Source organism: Homalodisca vitripennis, chromosome 2, assembly GCF_021130785.1.
Source record: "Homalodisca vitripennis isolate AUS2020 chromosome 2, UT_GWSS_2.1, whole genome shotgun sequence".
NCBI lineage: Eukaryota > Metazoa > Arthropoda > Insecta > Hemiptera > Cicadellidae > Homalodisca > Homalodisca vitripennis.
The window spans coordinates 3,273,949-3,295,600 of NC_060208.1; the positions used below are offsets into that span (position 1 = coordinate 3,273,949).

At 34.1% G+C, this 21,652-nt stretch overlaps 1 protein-coding gene across 1 annotated transcript; it reads left to right on the top strand.

Annotated features, from left to right (window-relative positions):
• Positions 1–26: 26 nt before the first annotated feature.
• Positions 27–13,840, top strand: LOC124356058. Its single transcript, XM_046807223.1, has 6 exons — positions 27–129; positions 737–867; positions 2,706–2,946; positions 7,043–7,247; positions 7,843–8,028; positions 13,294–13,840. The coding sequence occupies exons 3-6, from the start codon at positions 2,742–2,744 to the stop codon at positions 13,565–13,567; spliced, it is 870 nt and encodes a 289-aa protein (XP_046663179.1). The 5' UTR covers positions 27–129; positions 737–867; positions 2,706–2,741; the 3' UTR covers positions 13,568–13,840.
• Positions 13,841–21,652: the final 7,812 nt, after the last annotated feature.

The window sequence follows — 21,652 nt, forward strand, 5'->3', positions numbered from 1 at the left end:
GTTATAAGTAAGATGCCTGACGATGGCATCTTAGATGTCGAAAGGCCTTGTGTAAGAAAATTAAAATTATTGGACACTTGTTTATTATTTTAACATTATTGGATATTGGTGTTTTGGATAATATAACAAGTAAGTAAATGTTATAAGTAAGATGCCTGACGATGGCATCTTAGATGTCGAAAGGCCTTGTGTAAGAAAATTAAAATTATTGGACAATATTGTGAGTTTTCTTTTATACAAAATAATAGAAAAAAGTAAATGTTGTTTGTACAAGCTATCTCCAAAGTATGTTTTGTTACCTTTTGTGGGTTATAATATTTGTCTACCATTTGTAAAATTAGTCCACAGTAAGTTACAAATAATAATTATATTCAAACAACATTTTATTTTTGTCCTCATTAATATAATTATAATTATAGTTCTTGTGATGTTACATTAATATTTTATTATTTTTGGCTGTTGTATACATTTTAATAAACTAACACTAAAATTGGATTAGCTTTCATACTTTTACTATGATAGATTTTCTGGCATACAATTCATTTGATGGTATGACTTTGTTTATACGACAATATTATAAAGGATTAAAAATTATTCTGTTAAAAAAACATAATAAAACAAATAATAATTGATTTAAAATTATTGTTTAGTTTATAAAGTAACATTTATAATTATTTATTTATTTAAGTTTAGTTTTCCTCATAAAAACTGACATCATATATTTTTTCTTAATCAGCACTACCTCCAACCTTTAGCAACTCTCAAACACAAGAATGGAAGCCATTTTTAAAGCCCGAAGAAAAATATGAGAGATTTGAAATTTTTTATTCCTTGAAAAGTGTCTGGGATGTTATAAATAGCCCTCAGGTTAGTTGATTTCATTTTATTGAATTTTAAAGGTTTTAAATTTTTTTTTATAAAAACGATGAACTTTAGTCTGTAACTCATAATACCAATAATATTCTTTTAACTTTTTGCCAATGTTTAAATTTATATTTTAAACCTGATAGCAGTGACTGTCATCAATAATCTTGGAATTCATCAAAGCCATTCAATAAAATTCCAGATTATCTGTAACATAAATACTGCATTTATTAATATACTTTGAGAGATATTTAATATATTCCAATATATTTCTAATGATTATAATAACACTAATGGATATGCTAAGTATTCTCTTATCACATATATTATATTATACAGGGATTGTGGGAGTTTCACTGACTGATTTAAACCATACCTAAAAATATAAAACAATATGTAGAAATATTTCATACAGATAATAGATAACTAGATTTTACTAAATCAACAATGAAAACAACAAAATACAGAGTTCCTCGAGAGACCCAAACTATTTCTTTGCTATATTAGGGGATTGTTAAATAGTGTAACATATTTAAACAACAATATACAGAGATCCATTGTAAGACCCAAACTATTTCTTTGCTATATTAGGGGATTGTTAAATAGTGTAACATATTCAAACAATAAAATCTTTTTAAATACCAATGATTCCAACCTTATCATATCTCATAAATCTTTAAATGTAATAGAAAATCTATCAAATCACAATTTATTTTTAATTTAAATATACTTTAGCAGAAAAAAACCTTTTACTTATCCTAATAAAACCAATTTTATGACATTTTGTTGTAAAAAAATACAAACACAATCAACAGCCAATGATTATTAAAGTTCATAATACTCAAATTTAAGTAAGTTAATCAAACTAAATTTTTGAGTTTAATACTAGGTGAGAGCTTTATTTGGGATTTGAACATTCTGGCCATTCAAAATAAAACATGTTCTGGTCTGTATACATTAAAATCTATTTCAAAATTTTGTAAGCTGAGGACTTACACTTTCACAATTATTCAACTAGATGGCCTCACAGAATAAACTCAGCTTTACTCGGAAATACCAACAGTTGCAGCCATTATATTTTATAATAATTTAGCTTTAAATATTTTACCATCTTACGAATATTGAGTTTTATGAATTTTTAAAATAAGCTTAAACAGTACTTAATTGCCAGGTCGTTGTATTCTTTCGATGAATTTTTCCATTTTACTATATATACACTATGAGATAACCACGCGCATGAGATTGCCCGGCAGGCACACAGAACACATTCGTGCTTGTCGAAGGAACCTTGACTTTAAGTAGGTATAACAGATGGTCAATGTCTGAATATATAAATATAGTCTTATTTTTTAAATATGAGACAGGTCTTAATTTTAGGTGAATTGGATATTTTTTCAATAAAAAGGGGTCTGTGGGTGGAATACTAAAGAAGTACACCATTTTTAATTCACTATCTTGCGCAATTGTTAATTAAAAACATCATAGTCTTTATTACGTCATAAAATTGTAATTTGAAATTGAATCATTTACATTACTCAGATAATTAAACGTACTTTAAGAAGTTTGGTATAAAATCATATTTAATCTAGAGTTAAATAATAACCTTGTAATTAGTCTAAAAATAATATTTTTTCAATATAAAAAGTAAACTCACTTGTATAATTTAAAGCAGTCTTTGAACTGGAACAAATAAGTTATTGATATGTATATAGGCTACTGCAATGCAGTTGTTTTAAGATCTTTGTCATGTAAATTCCAACTAAAATTTTAATCGGTGGCTTTTCTAAATAAAGCTTGGCAGATTTGTGAAACTGAACAAATAATATATAAAACTGTGACAGTACTCCAGCGTTCCTGTCGTGAGGAAGATCAGGGCCATGTGGGAGGACAAGACAGTACCGAGGATAGTTCAAAAGAAGCCGAGGAAGCGGAGGAAAAACGCAACCACCACGATCGAGCCTCCTGAGATGTCATGGGAGGATGAAATTGTTGAGACTACTCCACTCTATGAGACAACCACTCGCATGAAACTGCCCGGCAGACAGAACCCGTTCGTGCTTGTCGAAGGAACCTTGACTTTAAGTAAGTATAACAGATGGCAAATGTTTGAATTTATATAAATACTTATACAAACACAAACAACAGTTGGTATGTTCCTTTCAAAGTATATTTTTCAACAATCTACTACAATGCTCAATCGTGATATGGTTCAGCATTTGTCTGACATTTTACGATGATCAGTCTGCTAAATCAATGAAATCAGTGATAGAATAAATACTGTTCGGCTGAGAAGAAGACTGTTTAAATATATATTGAACATTGACTTTGATATCAAGCACCAAATTATTTTAGTATTACCTCAAACCCTATTATTTTCATCTGATAATATACAGGGTGACCATTAAGTCTTAGGACGACTTTATAACTTTTAAACGACAAGAGATATCATAACCAAATTTGTTATACCGTTACTGGAAATTGTAAGCTACTTTTCTGTGTACATAGTGGTCGGATTTCACCTTTGGGGGACGGCCCGTCGGGGGTTATAAGAAAATCTTTAATGACAGCCTATGTTGAGTTGTACATCATTTTAAATATCTACTTGAACTGAAAACAATGCCGCAAACCGGACTTCAAAAGGTTGATCCAGTCGGAAGAAATCTCTGTTCAAAGTTTAAAAAATGTTTAATACCATTATTGCATAAGAAATAACTAATACTGTAGCTGTTAGAAGTTAAGGGGAATACTTAGTAAACTCGTTTAAAAGTAGATGTTCAAAATGTTTCCTTTCGGCCGTCTGACAATGAGCTACGTGTAATCAGAAAATCCTGCTGCATTAAGAATTACAATGAAAAATGAAATCAGTGCCTCTAAGTCAGGGTTTCCCATCCACTGGACTTCCTCATAATGGCTGCTATCTGTCTATCAGTTCACTTATCAGTTCCACTCAAGCTACAGTACTTTTTGCAGCCATATCCTGTTACTGTAAGTTATAAGATTTAAAAGATGTCGTTTAGTGAGCGTGAAAGAATTACACTCTTAATGATGCGCGGCTGGGGTGATAATGTAAGACCGTTTGCAGAAGTAACACATTTATTCAATGCTACTTTTCCTGATAGAGCTCCTATTTCTAAATCCACAGCACAGTACACAGTTGCTCGCTTTGTAGACACTGGTAGTGTTAAGGATCGAGCCAAATCTGGACGACCAAGTACTGTGACAGACGAAGACGGCTCATTAGACATTCTTCAGCCTTTCATTGAAAATCCAAACGAATCAGTTATATCAGCAGCACAATCTCATGGAATAGGTCGTGAATCAGTTCGCAAATTATTAAAGAAGTCTGGTTTCAAAGCATACCGTGTTACCCTGTTGCAGAAACTAAGCGAAGATGATTTTGATCGCAGGATAGAATTCAGTGAAAATATGATGAATAAAATTGACCAAAACCACTTACTTTTAGACAGTATTTTATTCTCAGATGAGTCGACTTTTATTTTGAATGGCCATGATAACAGGCATAACTGCCGGTATTGGGATAATGTTAACCCACACTGGATGAGTGAGTGTTTAGTCGTAGTTTAGTCGAGGACACTTTAAATTTTGCACGTAATGTTCGGATTAAACATTATTTTTCAACTCATGAATCTGAACCTTCAAATCTACCTGGGTGCTTGGCTTGGAAAAATTCAAAGAACCAAGCAACTGGGAGCCTCCACCTTTATCACCTGATCACCCCGTTGAGCAAGTTATCCATGTTATCCTCTCAAATTTGTCAGGTTCTTCTTTCCAAAATTCATTAAAAAATAAGAATAATTTAACAAAAAATGAAATAAAATATATTAAATCGCTCAAAAACAATAACAATATTATTATAATACTAGCAAATAAGGGTAACAAAATTGTAATTCAAAACATAAATGATTATTGCAACAAAGTACAGGGCCAACTGGCTGATGATGAAACTTACCAACAGATCCAACCAAAGAATTTAACAAAACCATAATAACGTTTTGGAACAACAAGGAGAAGATGAAGATTTATCACAGAGAACTATAAGCATACTAACACCAAAATTCCCCAGAACAACAAAATTGTATACACTTCCAGAAATTCATAAAAATGTCAGACCACCACCAATTTTGTTGCCAGTTATGGGAGCCCGACTGAAAGAATATCAGGTTACATTGACGACCAACTGCAGCCTTTCGTGAAACTAATTTATTGTTAAACTCTCCCAAATTACCCAACCTTTACCAAACAATTTAATCCTAGTCACAGTTGATGTCACTTCATTGTATACCAACAACCCACATGATGTAGGCTTAAACGCAACTAAACATTTCCTTGATACCAAATCTGCACATCCAAGCCCTCTACTCCTTATCCTGACAATGAACTGTTCTAAATTCAAAGACAATTTCTATTTACAAATAAAAAGTACAGCCATGGGAACACAAATGGCACCCTCTTATGCCAATCTTTTTATGGGCTTATTTGAAACAATTTTTTTTAATTACCAAAATAAACTTCTATTATCTGGTATCGTTACATTCATGATATTTTCTTAGAAGAAACTGTGAAGTTTTTTTTTAGAAGAAAGCTTTCTTAATACAAAAATTCACATTAAAGATACCAACACTATGAAATACGTAAATTATACTAGCTGCCATCCAACATATGTAAAAATAAGTATTCCAAAAAGTTTAGCCATTCGACATCCAGCCATCCTGACATAATTGTAAAAAATCAAATTAATAGGCTAAGAAATTTCAATTACAACACATTTTTTCCTCTAGATGAACCTAAATTTACCACCAAATTCTGCTTTGGACTTAACAAAACAAACCCTATAATTAAAACGGCTTTTCATATTCTACAATCATCATCGGAAACTAAAGACATATTTTCAAAACCACCTAGCGTCATTTTAGCAGTAACATAACGAATAAGACATATCCAATTAAAGGAACTATTGATTGTAATTCAAGCAACATAATATATCAGCTAAATTGTAATTTTTGTAATAAACAATATATTGCCCAAACCTCTAACCCTCTTCATATCAGAATGACAGGTCACCGTTACAGTATTGTTCATGGAGATGACAAACCCACATTCCATGGAACACAATCAGGACAAAATTGAAAACTGTTATAAATTAAAAGTCACCAAAAATGTCGCATTGCATACCAATGAAAATATAAATAGATTTAATTTTAGAAGGAGCGAAACTGCTCACCAACTTGTACTAAAATCAAAAATTTCCTTTGAGTTTGAAAATTCGTTAATTTCAAAATCTTTACTCTTTGGTATTTCTGATGAAACATCAGCTGTGAGGTATTGTTAACTGTTTATTATTCAATTTCAGTTCTTGTTTATTTGTAAATATTTATAAAATGTTACGTCTGAAGAAGTACGCTGAGACATACGAAAATGTATAAAGAGTTTACCAATATTTGATTTTTTTGTATGAAGTGAATATTCATATTGATATATTTATATAATTGAAAAGTACATCAGCTGTGAGGTATTGTTAACTGTTTATTATTCAATTTCAGTTCTTGTTTATTTGTAAATATTTATAAAATGTTACGTCTGAAGAAGTACGCTGAGACATACGAAAATGTATAAAGAGTTTACCAATATTTGATTTTTTTGTATGAAGTGAATATTCATATTGATATATTTATATAATTGAAAAGAATACTGTTACATGGAAGGGTTAGACTCCAACTATCACTTTGGTTTGTTCTAATTAGGTTTTTTTCAAGTGTAATTCTATTTTGACTGATTTATAAATTTAGTGAAGTCACATAAAATTGAGAAAATTGTCCAAGACCATTTGCAGTTCTCTCTTTTTCCTGTCATATCAGACTAAGAGAAAACCATCTCCTTCCACTCTCTTCTCTAAAAATTTAATGAAGTAAATTTTCCTTTGCTCGGTATATTCCTCCAACTCCTACCCTCTTTTCCTTATATCTCTTTCTTCTTTCAATTCTAAATCCTGCAAAACTGTTGGAGATCGAAAAACACTACCAAAATTATGGAAGTTCCAGCTAAGGTCTTAACTAAATTTCCCCTGTAATGTTAATTTCTTCAATCAGCTGAAATTTTAGATCAGTTGTAAATACATAAACAAAATTAAAATCCAACAATTTTTTAATTTCTGTTACAGCTAGAAGAAAACTGCTGAGGGGTTTAATGAAACATACCACATTCGCGTATGTCAGGACGATGCGCAAGTCTCCGTTTAAGTACAAGGACAAGTTCAGGGGTCCAGAGATGCTCAAACTAAAGAGGGCATTTGTCTCCCTTCAATTGTACTTGACCGGGCGAGATGTCAACACTATATTAGAAGAGAGACCAGTCATCATGTCTGGGTACATTGATACTTTCATTTTAGCGTCAAGAACATACAAGATCTTTTGATGCTTCATTAACTTTAACTGTTTTAAGTTCTTCATTTTTAACTGTTGGGTTTTTTAATAATTTAAATTTCAATGCCTTTGAAATTTTTATACTGGTTCAACATGCGAACAATCTCAAGAATTTCCAATGGGTTGAAGGTATACCTTTGATTCCAATCATTTTGGGATTAAAATTGGTTCATTCACAATTCTGTTTACCATAAATTCTTTCAACATTTTATTACATCATATATTTTTAATTGATTAGGAATAAAAAAAACTGGAGTTTATTTTAAAATGGTGGTTTGTTCGGGTAATTAATTTGATACTACTGATCTCTGAAAACTAACTGGCGTGAAAAACACATTTCAACTCACTTCTTATAATATTTTTATGTATTAAAAAGACTAACTAGAGCGAAGAAAAGTTTACCAAATAACTAAACCCTAAAAGCTGTGACTTAGAAATGTGTTGTACAATGTTTTATATTTAAATATGTTTTCTTGATTTACTCATTTAATAAATATGTATTTAAATAAACCAAGCGAATGTCGGTACTGAATTCCAGTTTCTGGATGAGGCAAGCAGCCGAGTACATAGCTCGCCGGTACCAGGACATGAGTCAGCTGCCCGGTGTCGGTTCAGCGTGCTACCAGTGGCCGACAGACCTGGTCACTCCGGACTTGATTCTCTTCCTTCACACTCCGAGAGCAAACGGCACAATCAATGAGGACACCGTCAAACGTCACCAGAGGCAAGTGATTACATTCCTGTTGAGCAGAACTATTGGGAAAAGTATTATAAATCACCACAATCTGAATCTAAATTACATTTTAATCCGTGTCTCAGCAAGGGTGGCTCAGTCCTCATTTTTGGAGAGGGCCACCTGAGTTTTTGTGCACAATTAAAATGTTTGGAAATTTACTGATACCGAAGTTTGGTTCATGCAGTTTAGTTAATTTTATTATTTTATGGTTATATTACAGATTTTTTTCATAAAAACGCCCTCTTTCAAAATTTGGAGGGGGCCATGGCTCCCATAACCTACCATAATTATAATATATAACATAACGAGCATTGATGGTATAAAATAGTGAAATGTAACTAAAAGTACTGAACTAATTTAACTATGCATATAATTCAGTTTCCAAATACAATTGGAACCTCTCGACACAGTGTATTGTCCATGTGGTGATCTTGTCACAACAAGAATAGACAATGATGATATTCCCTCACTCATACGACAGACTAAGCCAGTAAACCATAGTCGAATACTGGTTACTTCAATTTCAAAATTTGATATCTTTCATTATTACGCTAATGTAACATAGTCTGCAAACTGTATCACAGATAAATATTGACGTTACGCAACTCAACTGACTTCAGATCTGTCAACGTATCCTCCAGGACCTGACGGACACCAATGCTAACTTATGCGTTATCCTTCCTCTTTATGCGAAATCATCTCACTCATAGACTGAGACAGAGTTTGTAGTGACTACATAATAATTTATTTAGTTACTTTTCAGACTTTTTCAGTACAATATCGCTTCACCCCTTGAATTAGTTTAATTGACAAAATGCCTAAGCTGTGCTCGGTGTAGGCCCTGCGCATCTTCTGTACTTAGCCTATCTTCTGGGTAAGACAGAACTAAACCAACTGTTCATTTTCTTTCCAAAGTTTTAGAGTAGCATGTTTATCCACCAATCTTCTTGTTACTGAGAGGAATCCCATCTAACCGTCTCCTGCACCCAACATCGGTACATCAACCTCCGCGTAGATATCTCTTTTGAAGAACAATGAGAATTTATTGGAAAATGAATCACTCAGACAATGATCAAGAGTCTATGGTACGGGAGCACCCGCACCCCACCCCTCCGGGTTAACTGCTAATAATATTAAAATTTGTATGTTTGACAGCCATCTGAGAGCATTATTATTATCTTATGCTGTACAAATACGGCTATAACTCAAGCGAAAATTTACCCTTTTGGAGATCGCCCAATAACACAAATGAATTTCTATATCAGTAAAATTGCTATATTTTAAGAACTACTCCACTTTTTACTTAGAATTTACACATTCTATATAGGCTTCCAGGATACATGTATCCTGTTAGTTTAATATAACAGATTTCAGCACTGGATACAATATAGACTAATACGTAGACATACAGGCTGTAATTATATTATACCGTATTCCTCATTATTCTGTGCCTAGACAGAAATGCCGTTATATCGTAGCATAGACGTTAACAATAATTAGGACCGGGCTAAGTAGTAGAATATCGAAGCATTTCAGCACTGGATACAATATAGACTAATACGTAGACATACAGGCTGTAATTATATTATACCGTATTCCTCATTATTCTGTGCCTAGACAGAAATGCCGTTATATCGTAGCATAGACGTTAACAATAATTAGGACCGGGCTAAGTAGTAGAATATCGAAGCATTTCAGCACTGGATACAATATAGACTAATACGTAGACATACAGGCTGTAATTATATTATACCGTATTCCTCATTATTCTGTGCTTAGACAGAAATGCCGTTATATCGTAGCATAGACGTTAACAATAATTAGGACCGGGCTAAGTAGTAGAATATCGAAGCATTTCAGCACTGGATACAATATAGACTAATACGTAGACATACAGGCTGTAATTATATTATACCGTATTCCTCATTATTCTGTGCTTAGACAGAAATGCCGTTATATCGTAGCATAGACGTTAACAATAATTAGGACCGGGCTAAGTAGTAGAATATCGAAGCATTTCAGCACTGGATACAATATAGACTAATACGTAGACATACAGGCTGTAATTATATTATACCGTATTCCTCATTATTCTGTGCTTAGACAGAAATGCCGTTATATCGTAGCATAGACGTTAACAATAATTAGGACCGGGCTAAGTAGTAGAATATCGAAGCATTTCAGCACTGGATACAATATAGACTAATACGTAGACATACAGGCTGTAATTATATTATACCGTATTCCTCATTATTCTGTGCTTAGACAGAAATGCCGTTATATCGTAGCATAGACGTTAACAATAATTAGGACCGGGCTAAGTAGTAGAATATCGAAGCATTTCAGCACTGGATACAATATAGACTAATACGTAGACATACAGGCTGTAATTATATTATACCGTATTCCTCATTATTCTGTGCTTAGACAGAAATGCCGTTATATCGTAGCATAGACGTTAACAATAATTAGGACCGGGCTAAGTAGTAGAATATCGAAGCATTTCAGCACTGGATACAATATAGACTAATACGTAGACATACAGGCTGTAATTATATTATACCGTATTCCTCATTATTCTGTGCTTAGACAGAAATGCCGTTATATCGTAGCATAGACGTTAACAATAATTAGGACCGGGCTAAGTAGTAGAATATCGAAGCATTTCAGCACTGGATACAATATAGACTAATACGTAGACATACAGGCTGTAATTATATTATACCGTATTCCTCATTATTCTGTGCTTAGACAGAAATGCCGTTATATCGTAGCATAGACGTTAACAATAATTAGGACCGGGCTAAGTAGTAGAATATCGAAGCATTTCAGCACTGGATACAATATAGACTAATACGTAGACATACAGGCTGTAATTATATTATACCGTATTCCTCATTATTCTGTGCTTAGACAGAAATGCCGTTATATCGTAGCATAGACGTTAACAATAATTAGGACCGGGCTAAGTAGTAGAATATCGAAGCATTTCAGCACTGGATACAATATAGACTAATACGTAGACATACAGGCTGTAATTATATTATACCGTATTCCTCATTATTCTGTGCTTAGACAGAAATGCCGTTATATCGTAGCATAGACGTTAACAATAATTAGGACCGGGCTAAGTAGTAGAATATCGAAGCATTTCAGCACTGGATACAATATAGACTAATACGTAGACATACAGGCTGTAATTATATTATACCGTATTCCTCATTATTCTGTGCTTAGACAGAAATGCCGTTATATCGTAGCATAGACGTTAACAATAATTAGGACCGGGCTAAGTAGTAGAATATCGAAGCATTTCAGCACTGGATACAATATAGACTAATACGTAGACATACAGGCTGTAATTATATTATACCGTATTCCTCATTATTCTGTGCTTAGACAGAAATGCCGTTATATCGTAGCATAGACGTTAACAATAATTAGGACCGGGCTAAGTAGTAGAATATCGAAGCATTTCAGCACTGGATACAATATAGACTAATACGTAGACATACAGGCTGTAATTATATTATACCGTATTCCTCATTATTCTGTGCTTAGACAGAAATGCCGTTATATCGTAGCATAGACGTTAACAATAATTAGGACCGGGCTAAGTAGTAGAATATCGAAGCATTTCAGCACTGGATACAATATAGACTAATACGTAGACATACAGGCTGTAATTATATTATACCGTATTCCTCATTATTCTGTGCTTAGACAGAAATGCCGTTATATCGTAGCATAGACGTTAACAATAATTAGGACCGGGCTAAGTAGTAGAATATCGAAGCATTTCAGCACTGGATACAATATAGACTAATACGTAGACATACAGGCTGTAATTATATTATACCGTATTCCTCATTATTCTGTGCTTAGACAGAAATGCCGTTATATCGTAGCATAGACGTTAACAATAATTAGGACCGGGCTAAGTAGTAGAATATCGAAGCATTTCAGCACTGGATACAATATAGACTAATACGTAGACATACAGGCTGTAATTATATTATACCGTATTCCTCATTATTCTGTGCTTAGACAGAAATGCCGTTATATCGTAGCATAGACGTTAACAATAATTAGGACCGGGCTAAGTAGTAGAATATCGAAGCATTTCAGCACTGGATACAATATAGACTAATACGTAGACATACAGGCTGTAATTATATTATACCGTATTCCTCATTATTCTGTGCTTAGACAGAAATGCCGTTATATCGTAGCATAGACGTTAACAATAATTAGGACCGGGCTAAGTAGTAGAATATCAAAGCATTTCAGCACTGGATACAATATAGACTAATACGTAGACATACAGGCTGTAATTATATTATACCGTATTCCTCATTATTCTGTGCTTAGACAGAAATGCCGTTATATCGTAGCATAGACGTTAACAATAATTAGGACCGGGCTAAGTAGTAGAATATCGAAGCATTTCAGCACTGGATACAATATAGACTAATACGTAGACATACAGGCTGTAATTATATTATACCGTATTCCTCATTATTCTGTGCTTAGACAGAAATGCCGTTATATCGTAGCATAGACGTTAACAATAATTAGGACCGGGCTAAGTAGTAGAATATCAAAGCATTTCAAGGTTCTCGACGATATAGATCGTTCAAAAAAAATGTTTAAATCTAGGTTCTCAAAACACTGAATTATGCAATTGTTAATTCTCTTTTTCCTTTCTGTGTGCGTTATTCACAGGACTTCACAAAAATATAAAGTATTTATTGTTGGTAGATCCATTTTTATTGGAGATGACCGTTACTCCCAGCACACAGGGTCTCTTGTACACGTACATGCCTGTAAACTTGTGTGGTCGTCGCGACCGTAAGAGGGCAACGCTCCAGAGACAACTAGCTATGATAAGAATATTGTAAACTGATAATGTACATATAATTCCGTTCCTCAACTATAAACTGGCTCCCTGCCTTCTCTTGACACGTCCGCTCTCCGCTTGCCTATCATAGGCAGGAATATGCCTACCACAACGTATCCTGGCTCCCTTTGTTGAAGTTACGAGTTATAGTCGGCCCAGCTGGCTATCTTGTTCACGGCTGCTGATAATTTATTCGCCAAATTCAAATCTATTGTGGCACTCTCCGCAAGCTGCAAAGTTTAATTATGAACATCAAGGAAACCTGATATTTATAAATGTCAGGTCTTGAGTCATATTTATCAAAACACATATTTTTAGACTTGTTGTAATTTATTCGTTTTATTTTCTTTCAGAATCGTCGAGATCTATCACAGGATGAAACCTCCCGTTGTGGTCCTGGAAGATTCGTACAATAAGATCAACGACAAAACAGTGTCTCAGTTACGCAAGTTGATGTTAGAGAAGCTCGCACCCAAATATCCATACGTCAGCGATTTGGTCAAATATAAAAAACCATTGCATGACAGTGTTGGTAGAAATAGAACAAAGCTAAAAAAGAAAAAAACAAAAACTACCATAAAACATAATAACACCATAATCGAAGAACAATCTGCAAAAAATAAATGACATTAAATAACTTCGTAGTTTTAATTTCTTCTGTGCTAAACAAACAGGACTTTTCTACCATTATACCTAGCATCATTTTCTGTGCTAAACAAACAGGACTTTTCTACCATTATACCTAGCATCATTTTCTGAGCACTGTTACAGTTTTCTACCATTATACCTAGCATCATTTTCTGTGCTAAACAAACAGGACTTTTCTACCATTATACCTAGCATCATTTTCTGAGCACTGTTACAGTTTTCTACCATTATACCTAGCATCATTTTCTGAGCACTGTTACAGTTTTCTACCATTATACCTAGCATCATTTTCTGAGCACTGTTACAGTTTTCTACCATTATACCTAGCATCATTTTCTGAGCACTGTTACAGTTTTCTACCATTATACCTAGCATCATTTTCTGAGCACTGTTACAGTTTTCTACCATTATACCTAGCATCATTTTCTGTGCTAAACAAACAGGACTTTTCTACCATTATACCTAGCATCATTTTCTGAGCACTGTTACAGTTTTCTACCATTATACCTAGCATCATTTTCTGAGCACTGTTACAGTTTTGTTTTGAAAAGTAAATAGTTCATATTATTTTATGTTTGTTTATAAAAGATTAATAAATAACTATAGGAGTTTATACCACATAAGTGTGTACACACACACACACACACACACACACACACACACACACACACACACACACACGCGCGCGCGCGCGCGCCTTATTTATGTAAACTCTGTAAACACACACACACACACACACACACACACACACACACACACACACACACACACACACACACACCTTATTTATGTAAACTCTGTAAACACACACACACACACACACCTTATTTATGTAAACTCTGTAAACACACACACACACACGCCTTATTTATGTAAACTCTGTAAGCGCGCGCGCGCGCGCGCACACACACACACACACACACACCTTATTTATGTAAACTCTGTAAACACACACACACACACACACACACACACACACACACACACACACCTTATTTATGTAAACTCTGTAAACACACACACACACACGCCTTATTTATGTAAACTCTGTAAGCGCGCGCGCGCGCGCACACACACACACACACACACACACACACACACACACACACACACACACACACACACACACACACAAGGAATCCATACAAGAAGAACATACACCCATGCAATTTTGATAACTTACAATAAACATATATAAATTAATAGATTTTAAAATTAAGAAAAACCAGCAACCTATTTTAGAGTTAAAATTAACATAAATAAAATTATCATACATATAAGAAATACATAAACTATTGTAAAATTGAATCATCAGATAAAAAAAAATAATTTCTTTAGACCAAATACCACAGAATACATTAAATCTAAATATCAAGGAGATTGTTATGCAAAGTAAGTTTACAACACCTGGAGTTATAAAGTGAATTTAGATCAGCTGGTGACTTTACAATAATGGAAATTTATTCTTTTGAATGATGGCTTAATAGGAGACTGGGAAGAAGCTTTTCTCATCAGTTAATCAACATTTGAGTTCTTAAATACAGTAATACTTTTTTATTATTTGTATTAAATTGGTGAATCTCGATTTTTGAATCCAAGAACAGAAAAGACATTTACTAGATGATGAACACTTGAATATTGGATGGCAACCAGAACTCTCAGATCTGCAAGGATTACTACTACCAGTATTAAATCTACACTAAACCGACAAGGATGATTTGAAGATTAATAAGTATCAATGGAACATACAAAGTAAAACTGGATTTGAACTTAAGTAAGATCTACCCAATTTAAGATTCCAAATCTTTCAAAATTCAAACCTGTTTTGTATAAATTCAAACCTAAAATGCACCAAAACATTTTCTATGTTGGATATAATTTTTTTATGTGCCCATGGCAGTATAATTCACGAAACCCTGTGTGACAAATAAACTCAATAACAATTGTAAATCAAACGTTTATTTATTCATATCAATAGCTAATTAAGCAAAAGGCAAAGAACGGGTTAATGAATAAATAAAGCAAAAAAAAACAAATTTCATAGCACTGAGGTTTTATCTACTATGTCGCTAAGAATAACGAGAATAATTAATTATACTACTTCAAGTTTTCTTACCTAGTGCAGTTCTCAGCGAATGCCAAAAGGGTAAAATGTCCTAAACAAACGTATGCAACTTGCTGACCTAGCAGATGTATAACAACTTGCTGACCTAGCAGATATATAACAACTTGCTGACCTAGCAGATGTATAACAACTTGCTGACCTAGCAGATGTATAACAACTTGCTGACCTAGCAGATGTATAACAACTTGCTGACCTAGCAGATGTATAACAACTTGCTGACCTAGCAGATGTATAACAACTTGCTGACCTAGCAGATGTATAACAACTTGCTGACCTAGCAGATGTATAACAACTTGCTGACCTAGCAGATGTATAACAACTTGCTGACCTAGCAGATGTTTAACGTACGGGTATTTAAAATATACATTATATAACTCTATGAATTATGTAAAATTCTTGATTGAGACTTTTCAAATATTGCCAAGCAGAAAAGATAAAGGCAATTATTCAAGATTCGCGATTACGTACGTGTTTTGCTTCGTGAAAGCATTTCAGTAAAGTTTAATGAGTGGAGTGTTTAGCACAATGATATAATTCTGATAACTGTAGAATTGCATACATACAAACCCTAGTACACACATCCCAAGTTGCCAACTTTGATTTTGAAAGTCTATCGCTAATTGATTGAGTTGGATAGGAACTTATTTGGATTATTATGCCTTAAGATTGTTTAAAGTGAAAAATTGATGCAATTCAATTTTTGTAGCGCTTTTAGATGAATTGTTGATGAAGACTGAAAAGAACACCCAAGCACAATTCACCCGTTCTACTCCCCACGACCCACAGCAACGTGTTCTGCTGTACTCTTGGCCGATGAGTTTATATAGAAGGCCAAGGTTTAAATATATCCAAACTTTACAGAATGAACTGATCTTTCAAACATTGATAAGATTCTTCTAATTGATAAGTTAAATACAGATATCTTTATAAACTTAAGTACCTACTTTATACTTACATACCTCAACATTTAAAAACCTCTAAGAAAGATCACGCCCAAAGTGTCATTTTGACTTACTTAAGCAAAACTATTTTCCGGAATTCTTAGAGGTTGAATATAGATGAGTTTACCAAAACTAAGAAGGTAGGTTTCTCGGCTTAGCAACTGTACAAACGGAATGTATACCTCACCCACAACCCGAGGGTAGACATACCTATACAAGATACTTGTTAGACAAGCGAGCGATGTGGTGTAGCAGTGATTCAGTTAACAACAAAGTGAGTTCATTGTTAACTTATGGCAGTACATGAGTTTAATCACCAGGCTACGCCTACGAAACTGAAAGAGGCATATCGCCTATTAAACATGATATATAAGATAGATGTTGGTTGTGTAAAACAAAATTTATTTTGATGAGCTTAGTTTTTATAAAATAGTTTAAAACGTTATTTCCAGCTTATAACACAATGCTATTTTATATTTTTAAAAATACAGGTTAGAGTCGTGTGGCCCTAACTCTTGTCAAATACATTTAATGTCTTGTTATTTTTTTGACACCTTAATATTTTTGACACCTAAATAATTAGCGGACAGGACAAGTGACATGTAGTGACAGAACGCATATCGAGCGTTCTGATTAAATGACCCATGCAGTACTCGCGGGCGGCGAGGGGCTTGGGGGAGAACACTTAACGCTTTTGATGCTAGCTAGCTTCAGCCGACTGATCACCCAAACGTAATTCACCCAACTTTTACACCCCATGACCCACAGCAGCGTGTTCCAACGACGAAAACGGGACACTTTTCCAAGCAGAACTTTCAAAACTATGAAACTTGCAATCTGATCGAGACCAAAAAATATATAGGCCAGTAGGCAGTTAATAATCGGCATTGGTCACGTCATTGAAAGTATATTGATTACTTTAAACCAACTTTAAACTAGGACAAACTTTAAATCCGAGACATTATAAGTACTTTTCTAAACGTCTGCGACTTGTGGCAAGATATATATATATATATATATATATATATATATATATATATCTATATATATATATATATATATATATATATATTATATATATATATATATATATATTATATATATATATATTGTAAAATTATACGAGAGTACTTTTCTACTGCCATTCACACAATCTGTTCACAATACTCTTCTAAACTTGCTCTTTATATTGGGCTATTAACACATTTCAAATGGACGGTTAAACAATTCCTTTAAAATGTAGTGGTTATAGAAGAGCAATTTAAGGGATTGCCTTACAAGAATATTTCTTCCAAAATCTGCGGGTAGCTTTCCGTATGAACTACTTGACGGGATATTAACAACCCCCGCACCATATCTACCTTTATTTTTAATGCATTATTTTAACTTGTCAATAATTATCTTCTTAGCAAGCAGATGAGATGACATGAACACCACTGATGAAGAATTCATTCCACTTTGACGAGTACCAAACTAATTCCACAAACTAGAAGTTTTTGCCCAATGGTTTTTTTTTTAACTGTCGCAAGCAACAGTCACTAATTTTAATCAGCAACGTGTATACATACATGTATACTGAATCAAACTTATTAAAGATTTAAATCATTTCATTAAAGTATTTCATCTTCTTGGGATTCCGGATTATTAACCTGAACCTTCAATATGGGATAGGTTGGCAATAGATCATTGTTTAATTTTGATCCATACATCTAAATACCACTGTATAGATTGGAAAATGTCCTTATTCATCTTGCGGCACATTGAACCTTTCCCAGTAATTATTGTTATTGTATATCAATTACATGTTTTTGTAGGAAGTCTAAACAAAGGTAAAAACCGATGTCAGTCATGACAAGTATTTCCGGTATTTGAGTCACTATTTCCCTATTTCTCTATCATCACTTCATTTTTTTCTGATCGACATATGAAAGTACAAGTTCAATAACTATTAATTGACTATCGATAAACTCACTGATTGTAAATTTTTTAACTGAAACTTTTTTAATGTTGTTGTTTGTGGTATTGTTGTCGTCTTATTTATTTTAGCGAAAGTTATTATTTTACAGTTTAAATCAATTATTTGTTATAAAAATATTTTAATGGTATTATAAAGTATACGTTAGAGTATATATCCCTATAAAATATAAAAACCTTATTCTTTGTTATACCGTTTTTTGTTATTTACTGTTGTTACTTTAAGTTATTGATCTTAGCTAAATGATTGATATTTTAATATTATTTTTAATAGATTGGTCTAATTAAGGTTTTAACTAGCTAGTTACAATGGAGTTTTCGCTTGAAAAGACAAAAACTGGGAAGCCCTGTATCCTTTATAATGACAACAAATACAGAAAATATAGAATTTTGAAAACAGACATATTTCCTGGCGCTGAGTTGGGAGAAATTGTGGCGCTTCCCTAAAAACTGATCCAGACACTCGTACAGGTCCAAACTCGGTCACCATGAGGCGCCTGTCATCGCAGTGTCCGTCGCCTGCCAGTATACCCACCAACTTGTCTTCTACCCCGACGTCAACAGTCTCGACTGCCACCGCCTCGACCCCTGTGGGATGTCCCTCGCCTCATCACCTCTGAGGGAACCCCGTTGTCATCCTTTGTGTCCGCAACATTGTCACCGGATATAACAATGGCCGCCTCATCACCTGTCTTGTCACCTTCAGTCTCGTCGTTGGTGACATTGAAGTCGTGCTCGTGAATGCCTATATTGAAGAACTGGCCGTCAGGCACAACATCCAGTTCCTGCATGTTTTTTACAGAAGAAAACCCTGCCTCTCGACAGCAGAGTTAGCTCTAATTAAATCTAACTCATTACAAATCTAAAATTCAAATTTATTCATCAAAATGCGCAGTGCCACAAAATAGAATTTACATTACTTTGTTAGGAATTACAACCCGGCGTTTTGATTGTATCTGAACATTGATTCACCGAAGAAACCATTGGCATCTTTCAAATAATTTCGAATTGGCAAACTCTCTTCACCGTGAAAGATTTAAGGAGGGGGGGTTATAGCCATTTTTGCGAGACAAATTCAAAATCAAGCCCTTAAGTCTATTACAATTCGGAAATTGACAAGGCGAGTGTCAGTTCCAAATTCTCTTCAGCATCACAAATTCTTACCAATTTGTGATTTTAACATCATTGTACCAACTCAATGTACCATCCTACAAACTGAATGACCCAGCTATTCCGCGACGTACTTGATTCACATAATTTGAAATTGTCAGTGAACTCACCAACTAGGGTAACCAAAACATCGAGCACTGCCATTATTAATGTGATTACGAATCTAAAAAGATCATCGCAGATCCGTATTTATCTCCGACAATTTTGCACAGGAGATAGTAGTCTTGGGATCTGAGCCGCTGGTAGAGGCCTAGACTTGTCTATAAAAGTTTTGAACATGAACCGTGGAATTTTTTAATAATTGAAATTCATTCAATGACACGTTTAAAGCTTTACATGAATGTCTCTTTTTCACTTAGATATTCATGTCCTTTCAATACTTCAAAAGGAAAAGCGTAGATGTACCGTAAGTTCTTAGATTACCGGCGGATTTCTTATATCGCGAGAAAACTTGAAAATATTTTCATTCAATATATCGCCAATCTGACAATGAAAACACTATAAAACTATTACAAAAAAGTCGTAAATGTCGCAAAAACCTGACGTAAATTTAAAAACGCCGAAAATTCTTCACCAACTGCAAATCAAAACCCATAATTCAAAGAAAAAACCCGAAATTAAAGTTAACGAGACAGTAATTACAGACTTCAGACATTGCTGAACAGATCAACATTCTCTTTCCTTTTTGAGGTACCTCTCCTGGTTTTCAATTCACCAAGTCAGAAATGACAAATAGAAACCTACGCGGAGATTAATTCATGCATTAAATTCTTTGAAGAAAACCAACTGCAATAAACAATCAAAAACCTAACACCATTAATTTCAACTTGCGGCAGCACTAGAAATGCACCTTGTTTCAAAGTTGCCAATGGCATCTTTGCTCTGCGGAACCTAGCAAAATATTGTACAGAGTTATTAAAATGGCCGATTATACCCACACTTTCCTTAAGGCCATGTCACACTGCCGTGGCGTCGCGTCCGTCCATCCATAGTATGAACGTCCGCGTATGCCGCGACGGTCTCGAATCCCGTCAAACCAACAGACACGCGTCCGCGTCCGCGGCCAACGCCACGTCTTTCTAGGAGTTGCTTATGCATTTTAACTACTTTGAATTTGTTTAGTACACTGATACACTGATAGTGGAATTAATAGTTTGTTATAGCTCTACAAAATTAATTTATTGTTCTGGAGCGTATTCATTAATAATTATTATTATCAAAATTATATTTTCATTATGACATGTAATACTATTTCTATTATGAACTTGGTAATTAGGGCATTCAATACTTTGATATACCTCTTTAAAACTATTGGTTGTTATATATAAGATGCACTTGAAACGATTATTTTGTAATTTTTGTGTTGGTGTTTTCAGTTTTGTAATAAGTCTTAATGTTTTTAAAATAAGGCCTATTTAATTTTGTTATAGATCAAACATAATATGAAAAATAAATAAAATGATTGCATGTAAACGTGACACCAGAGTATTCATTAACCCTAGAACTGGCAGTCATTTTATCCTGGAGTTTCGGGCTGTTTTAGAGCTTCGCGCAAGGGTTTTTTAAACAAATTATTAAAAATATAAAATAAAAGGAGTAGGCAGTGGCAAGAGCGCGCGGTGTCCCGGTGAGGGGGTTGGGGAGGTGCTTTATGCGCATGCGCGAGCCTTCGTAGCATCGCCGTAGGATCGCTCCAGCCGCATAGCGCAGCAGACGGTGGCCGACGCGACGAACGTTGCGCCACGTGGGTTATGTCAGTGTGACTTGTCCTATTTGACAACATGGTTAGCGATTATTTTAAAAATCCATCCGCAGATGGACGGACGCTACGCCACGGCAGTGTGACATGGCCTT